The following is a 7841-nucleotide window of genomic DNA, read 5'->3' on the forward strand; positions in this document are numbered from 1 at the left end:
GAAATGAGATCGAGGTACAGTGAGAAGGTTAGCACCAGAGGAACAAATTTGAAAGCTGGGTTGGAGGATAGTTGCAAGGTGAGGTGGGAGGGGGCGAGGCGATTAAGTGCTTTAAAACCAATGATGAGTTTTTGTTTGTTGTGGAGGTAGATGGGCAACCACTAGAGCTTCTAGTGTAGAAACAAGATATTAATGTTTTTGAAGGAAAATGATTCTGGGAGCAGAATGGAGTATGGACTGGAGTGGGCAGAGATAGGAGGCAGGGAGGTCAGCAAGGAGGCTGATACAGTAATCTAGGCAGGCTAAGATAAGTGCTTGTATTAACGTGGTAGTTTGGATGGAGAGGAAGGGGTGACCTTTGGCAAGGTTGGGAAGCTAGAACTGACAGGATTTAGTGATGACTTGAATATGTGGGTGGAATGAGAGAGGAGTCAAGGATAATATCAAGATTATGGGCTTGAGAGACAGTAAGGATGGTGGTGCCGTCGGCAGCGATGGGAAAGAGAGCAGGAGGACAGGGTTCGTGGGAGAAGAAAAGTTCAGTTTTAACCATATGAAGTTTGAGGTGACGGGAGGACATCCTTGAAGGAGGAAATGCAAGACTGCAGAGAAGGAGCGAGATTAGGACTGGAGTTGTAGATTTGGGTGTCATCAGCATAGAGGTGATAGTTGAAGCTGTGCGAACGAATGGGTTTTCCAAGGGAGTGAAGATGAAGAAAAGGCAGGGACCCTGACCTGAACCTTGAGGGACACCCACAGTTAGGGGATGGGTTCAGAGGAAGTAGTGTGGTGAGAGAGGCCCCCCACTCACACCCGTGGAGCGAATGTCTGTTGGGTTTTAGGGGCCAGGAGAGAAGGGGCTTGAGAATGTACCACTGTCGGGCAGGGGATTGCTCTGGTGAGGAGGCAGGGGGAGGTAGAAAGTTCCACTTGGGCTCCTTGGAGTTCAGCCATCAAATGTGCCCAAGGAGGTTTCTGGGAATCAAGTGACAAAACCCAGAGTTCTTACGTTTTCCATCTGATGGTGGAGAGTAGAGGGCAGGAATTGGGGAACTGACTCTGTCTCCCCTCTCCCCTTAGTACCGTCCAAAGGAGGGAGAAGGTTCTGGAAGCCACTGGCAGCTGGGACACTGAGAGGGCTGTGGAGGCCTGAAGTGAATCTCTGTCCATCGCCGACTTGTCCTACGCCAGCTGGGTGTTGTCTGGTGAGTAACTGATTTGATTCTTGGGAGGACCAGTGTTTGGGGGTAGGGAGTTGTCTTTGAGGGGACCCATCCTCCAGGGACCAACAGGTGGCCATAGCGCAGCATGGCAGTAACATCCCTAAGGCAGCCATCTGAGGCAGACTTGTTACAGCCTGCCGTGATGGTGGCGGCAGCCCCTCAAGTTTCAGCCTAGTGGGAAATGATGCTAATACTTATGGTATTTATTGAGCGCTAACCCTTTGCCAGGTACTGTTCTAAGTGCCGGGGTAGATACAAATTAATCAAGTTGGACACAGTCACTGTTCCCCGTGGGGCTCACAGCCTTAATCCCCATTTTACAGATGAGGTAACTGAGGCCCAGAGAAGTGAAGTGACTTGGCCAAAGTCCCGCAGCAGACAAGTGGCAGAGCCGCTATTAGAACCCAGGTCCTCGTAACTCCCAGGCCCATGCTCTACCTACTAAACCATGTTGCTACTGCCCCTCCCTCCTTTCCTCAGGATGCCACGCCCTGGGCACACAGCTGTCCACACGCCACCACTTGTGACTTGCTAACCTCAGGTGGCATCCGTTGTTGGGTAGGGACTGTCTCTATGTGTTGCAGACTTGTACTTCCCAAGCACTTAGTACACTGCTGTGCACACAGTAAGGGATCATTAAATACGATTGAATGAATGAAGGGCCACCCCTGTTGGGAACACTCATTAATCAACGGCATTCATTCATTCATTCAATCGTATTTATTGAGCTCTTATTGTGCTCAGAGCTCTGTACTGAGCGATTGGGAGAAGACAGTAGACAATAGGGCACGGGCTTGGGAAAAAGAAGGACATGGGTCCTAATCCCAGCTCTGCCATTTATCTGCTCTGCGATTTGGGGGAAGTCACTTCGCTTCACTGAGCATCAGTTCCCTCATCAGTAAAATGGGGATTCAACACAAGGACTGTGTCCAACCTGATGACCTTGTATCTACTTCAGCGCTTAGAACAGTGCCTTACACAACGTGCTTATAAATGCCATATTAAAACAGATATAGTAAAGAGAGACTCGAGCTCTAATCCCAGCTCTGCCAGTGGCCTGATATCTGTGACCTTGGACAAGTCTTCTCTTAGTTTCTTCATCTCCTTCCCTATTAATCAATTAATATAGTTTTAGTTATGGTACTTGTTAAGCACTTACGCTGTTCTAAGCACTGAGGGAGATACAGACCTCCCCCCGACCTGCCTTCCCTGCCCTCAGCAGCTATTTGCAAAGGCCACCCCATCTCCTTTCTTCCTCCTTAAAGGTATTTTGTTAAGCACTTACAATGTGCCAAGCACTGTTCTAAGAGCTGGGGTTGATACATAGTAATCAGGTTGTCCCACTTGGGGCTCACATCTTAATCCCAATTTTACAGATGAGGTCACTGAGGCACAAAGAAGTTAAGTGGCTTGCCCAAGTTCACACATCACTCAAGTAGCCGAGTTGGGATTAGAGCGCTTGGCCTTCTGACTCCCAAACCCGTGCTCTTCCCACGTTCACGCTGATTTCCTCTTTTCTCCCTCTTTTCCTTCTCCCCTTCTTCCTCGCTCATTGCTACCTCCTGCTCCTCTCACTCCTCTGCCCCTCTTTCTCCCTGCCCCTCCCTCCCTCCTGCACTTCTCCCTTGCTCCTGGGCCCACTCCCCCTGCTCCCCTGGGGGCCGTCTGTCCCAGCCCGTCCCGACCAGACTCTCCCCTGCCTGCTTGCTCTCTCCTACGCTGGCCACCATGGGCACCTTCCAAATCCTGATGAAGAAGGAAGTGGTCGGCAGTCTTCCCCTCCCTCGGCCCCTTACCCACTTCCCTCTGCCCCCATCTGTTCCTTCGATTGGGCTGGTCGGGGGGAGATCTCACCCCCACTTTCCTTATCTCCTCCCTCCTACTCCCTCCAACCCCGCCATCCCTATTTTCTCCCCACTTCCTTTGCCTCCCTGCTACCCCCACCTTCCTCTTCCCAAATCTCTCCCCTGCAACTACTTTAACCTTCTTTCTTCTCCTCCTCCTCTGCTCCTCCTCTGCTCCCTGCTACACCTACCTCCGTCCCCCACCTCTTTCTCCCCAAGTCTCTTTCCCCTTCTACCCATTCCCTTGCCTCTTCCTCCCGCTTCTTCCCCCATTTCCTCCCCACCTCCACCCATCTCCATCCTCCACCTACTTCTCCCCAAACTCCTCCCCCATGTCCTCTTACCATCTCCTCTCCTGCTAACCCTACCTTCTTTCCACCACTTCCTCCTCCCCATTTTCTCCCCCATTTCCTCCTCTTCTACCCCTAACTTTTTCCAACTTCTTTATTCCCCTACCTCCTCCCCATCTCCTTCACCCACATCCTTCTCCCCCATATCCTTCCCCTGCTACCCTAAGCCCTTCCTCCACATCCTCTTCCTATCTCCTTCTCTGCTACTTCTACCTCCTTCCCCCCACTTTTTCCTCCCCATCTCCTCCCCCCGGCTATCCCTATTTCCTCTCCCCACTTACTCCTCCCCATCTTCTACCCCAACTGTCCCCCGTTATTATCCTTGGTTTCTCTTACCTCCTCTCTTCCCACTTCTTTCTTCCCCCATCTCCTCCCATCTCCTCTTCCCACCTCCTTCTCCCCCAGTCTCTTTCCCTCTCTATCCTTCCCTCCTCCCCAATCTCCTCCCTGTTACCCCTATCTCCCCACCCCCACCCCGGGTCCTTTTTTCCTATCTCCTCCGCCCTGCCACCCTTCCCCCTCCCCAACCCGGCTCCCCCAGAGCCACCTGACCGTTGACCCCGGCCCCTGACCGCCATCTGTGCCTTGGCTGCTCCCCAGCTCATCCCGTTGGCCACCATCATCACCATCGCCAGGTTGGGAGCCATCTCCGTGTCCGTGTACTCTCTCTTCAAGACGTCTGTCAAGTGAGTAGCGGGCCCCAGGACCTTTCCGGCATTTAATCCATTAATCGATCAGTCGGTGGCATTTATTGAGCACTCACTGGGTGCAGAGCACTGCACTAGAGCTCGGGAGACTACAGTAGAACAATGTAACGGACACACTCCCTACCCACGGTGAGCTTACAGTCTAGAGAGGGAGGCAGACAGGTATGAGAAATGACAGAGTGTACGGATAGAAACCTAAGTGCTTTGGAATAGGGATGGGGTGAGTATCAGTGCCTTAAGGGGAATCCATACAGCAACAACTCTCCCTGACTTCAAAGCCTTACTGGAGGTACATCTCCTCCAGGAGGCCTTCCCCAGCTAAGCCCTCCTCTTCTCCCACTCCCTTCTGCATCTCCCTGACCTGCCCCTTGCTTCATCACCCAACCCCCACAACTAGCTCCACGGCATGTAGGTATATATCTGTAATTTATTTATAATTAATATGTGTCTCTCCCTCTAGACTGTAAGCTTGTTTTGTAGGGAGGGAACGCGTCTGCTAATTCTGTCGTACTAGGCTCTCCCAAGCACTTAGTACAGTATTCTGCATACAGTAAGTGCTCAATAAATACAGCTGATTGATTGATTGATGCAGTTCCTGTTCAGGGCTGCTGGGGTTTAGTGGGGTTGAAGGAGAGTGCAACATAATTAAATCAATCAATGGTATGATCAATCAATTAATGAGCACTTGCTGTGGAGTGTGTGGAGCACTGTACTGTTTGGGATTACAACAAAACAATACAGTCAATCAACCAATGGCATTTATCAAGCACTTACTGTATGCAGAGAACTGCACTAAGTGTTTGGGAGAGTACAATAAACAGAATCGGTAGACACGTTCCCTGCCCACACCGGGTTTGCAGTCTAGAGACAAGCTAACAATCAATGCCATCGATTGGGTTCTCTCTGTGTGCAGAGCACTGCATTAAGTGCTTTCGTGAGTACAATATAACAGATTTGGTAGACACGGTTTCTGCCCACAATTAGCTTAGAGTCTAGACACGAGTTTACAATCGATGGCACTTACTGATCTCTTTACTGTGTGCAGAGCACTGCACTAAGCGCTTGGACGAGCACAATATTGCAGAGTTTATAGACATGTTCCCTGCTCCCAGTGGGCTTCCAGTCTGGGGCGGGGGTGGGGCAATGGGAAGTTCAGAAATGTCATTTTCAGGGGGACACTGCAACTGCTTAGCGTCTTTTCTAACGGATGCCATCTTGGGCTTCAGCTTCAACACGTCCAAAAATCCAGAGCCATGGGAGAATGTGGATCCTACCCAGCATCAAAAGGTAGTGGGCCCACCTCCGCCCCTTCTTCTGAAGGGCCCCCCCGTCCCCCCGAACAATGGCAGACTCCTTGACCTGATGACCTTGGTCCTGTGCCCAATCCTCTCAGAGGGGCAAATGAGCCTCCCTGCCCTGCCCTGCCCCGCCCTCTAGGCCCCGGGAAGAGGGGCATTGGTGCCACTTCTCGGTGTGTGGGTGGGGAAGGGAGGAAGCACGGGGGCATTTGAGCAGGGTGGGCTGGTCGACATGGGAGAGCAGGTGGACCAGAAAGGCCATCTTCTGGATCTTTATGATCCCAGTCTGACCCAGAGATGAAGAGGGACATTGTGGGAGTGAAACAACCATTTTGTTTTTGTTTTTTATGGTATTTGTAAAGCACTCACTATGGGCCTGGCACTGTACTAAGCATTGGAGTAGATACAAGCTAATAATAATACGCTTACTATGTGTCAGGCACTGTACTAAACATTAGCATAGATACAACCTAATCTGGTTGGACACAACCATGTCCCACGTGGGGCTTACAGTCTTAATTCCTGTTTTACATATGAGAGAACTGAGGCACAGAGAAGCAAATGGACTTTTTCAATGCTATTTGTTAAGTGCTTATTCTGTGCCAGGAACTGTACAAAGTGCTGAGGTAGATACAGACTAATCTTGTTGGACACAGTCACTGTCCCTCATAGGGCTCACAGTCTTAGTCCCCATTTTACAAATGAGGGAACTGAGGCACAGAGAGGTGAAGTAACTTTTCTTAATGGCATTTGTTAAGCACTTACTATGTGCCAGGCACTTGTTCTAAGCACTACGGTAGATACAAGCTAATCTGGTTGGACACAGTCCCAGTCCCACATGGGGTTAACGGTCATGGGGTTCATGGTCTTAATCACTATTTGCAGATGAGGTAACTGAGTCCCAGAGAAGTGAAGTGACTTGCCCAAGGTCACCAAGCAGACAAGTGGCAGAGCCAGGATCAGAGCCCATAACCTTCTGATCCCCAGGCCCATGATCTGTCCACTAGGCCATGCTGTCGCAGTCCCTGTCCTACATAGAGCAGAGAACTATTTTCTGGGTGAAAATCAAGGGAAATCACTTTCTATTCACTTATCAATCAGCAATATTTCCCAAGCATCCACTGTTTGCAGAATAGTATACGAAATACCCGGGAGAGGACAGTAATGTTAATAAATACCATTCCTGCCCTCAGTCAGTTAATCAGTTCGTGTTTGCTGCACACTTCCTTTGTGCAGAGCACTGTACTAAGCGTTTGGGAGAGTACAACATGATAATATAACAGAAACGTTCCCTGCCCACAGTGAGCTTGCAGTCTAGCAAGGGAGTCAGAGATTAATAGAAATAAATAAATGACAAATATGGACATAAGGATCTTAGGAAAGCTTAGGAGCTAGCAGAATGTATTCTCCAGGGTTGTGGTTCCTGGAACACAGGTTTTGTCTCTCTGTTCTGCAGTTACTCTCGATTAACCAGCAGTGGAAACCCATCGAGGAACTGCAGAAGATGAGAAGGCTAACCGAGTGACCAAGAGACCGAACCACCAGCCCCCACCACCCGGGAATCCAGAGGACTCACCTCAGCGCAAATTCACCTTCCGAACCAGCGCACGGAGATACTTCCGCTGTATTTTCGGGGTCATCTCCCAATCTGAGGGCAATCTTGGTCCAGGGTTTCCCGCCCCACGGAGGGACTACCTGGCAGTCTGGCGACCGGAGAAGTGGCATCCGACCCTAACACAGCACTCCCAGTTTGGCGTCCACGTTCTTCTCTGGAAAGGTCAGTGGTGGTCTCCCCTGCTTCAACCTTCCTTGAGTGGAAATGGGTTCGCATCTACTGCTTTGTGAGGTAGATTGAATAAAGTCCGTTTTTTCCCCAAATAAAGGCAGAATGCATGCTTCCTCATTCAGACAATTTTAGCTTATCCAAAGGAAACACATTCTGAAAAAAAGAAACACCCACAATTCACAGTTAGGGAACTTGGAATGTCAGAATTCATTCATTCATTCATTCAGTAGTATTTATTGAGCACCTACTGTGTACACAGTACTGTACTAAGTGTTTGAGAGAGCACAGTATTTTAAAAAATAGACACATTCCCCGCCCACAACAAGTTTACAGTCTTGAGGACCTGGGTTCTAATCCCAGCTCCCCCATGTAAGAACTGTGGTAAGCAGCATGGCTCAGTGGAAAGAGCTCGGGCTTGGGAGACAGAGGTCATTCTTTCATTCATTCAATCGTATTTATTGAGCACTTATTGTGTGCAGAGCGCTGTACTAAGCGCTTGGGAAGTACAAGTTGGCAACATATAGAGGCAGTGCCCACCCAACAGCGGGCTCACAGTCTAGAAGTCATGGGTTCTAATCCCAGCTCTGCCACATGTCTGCTTTGTGACCTTGGGCAAGTCACTTAACTTCTCTG

The 7841-nt window shown here is 50.0% G+C and overlaps 1 protein-coding gene across 1 annotated transcript; it reads left to right on the top strand.

Annotated features, from left to right (window-relative positions):
• The first annotated feature begins 2951 nt into the window (after positions 1-2951).
• Positions 2952-6947, top strand: LOC119925442 (normal mucosa of esophagus-specific gene 1 protein-like). The gene is made up of 4 exons (XM_038743564.1): positions 2952-2987; positions 4018-4103; positions 5351-5411; positions 6879-6947. Exons 1-4 carry the CDS (start codon positions 2952-2954, stop codon positions 6945-6947), a joined length of 252 nt encoding a protein of 83 aa, XP_038599492.1.
• The last annotated feature ends 894 nt before the right edge of the window (positions 6948-7841 follow it).

Source organism: Tachyglossus aculeatus, chromosome 3 (genome assembly GCF_015852505.1).
Source record: "Tachyglossus aculeatus isolate mTacAcu1 chromosome 3, mTacAcu1.pri, whole genome shotgun sequence".
Lineage (NCBI taxonomy): Eukaryota > Metazoa > Chordata > Mammalia > Monotremata > Tachyglossidae > Tachyglossus > Tachyglossus aculeatus.

What these genes read in the sequence shown, in the direction of transcription:
- LOC119925442 (XM_038743564.1), top strand. Translation starts at nt 2,952, where the DNA reads ATGGGCACCTTCCAAATCCTGATGAAGAAGGAAGTG. An exon ending in CTCTTCAAGACGTCTGTCAA is followed by an intron (nt 4,104 to 5,350) that starts GTGAGTAGCGGG and finishes CTTGGGCTTCAG; the next exon opens with CTTCAACACGTCCAAAAATC. An exon ending in ATCCTACCCAGCATCAAAAG is followed by an intron (nt 5,412 to 6,878) that starts GTAGTGGGCCCA and finishes TCTGTTCTGCAG; the next exon opens with TTACTCTCGATTAACCAGCA.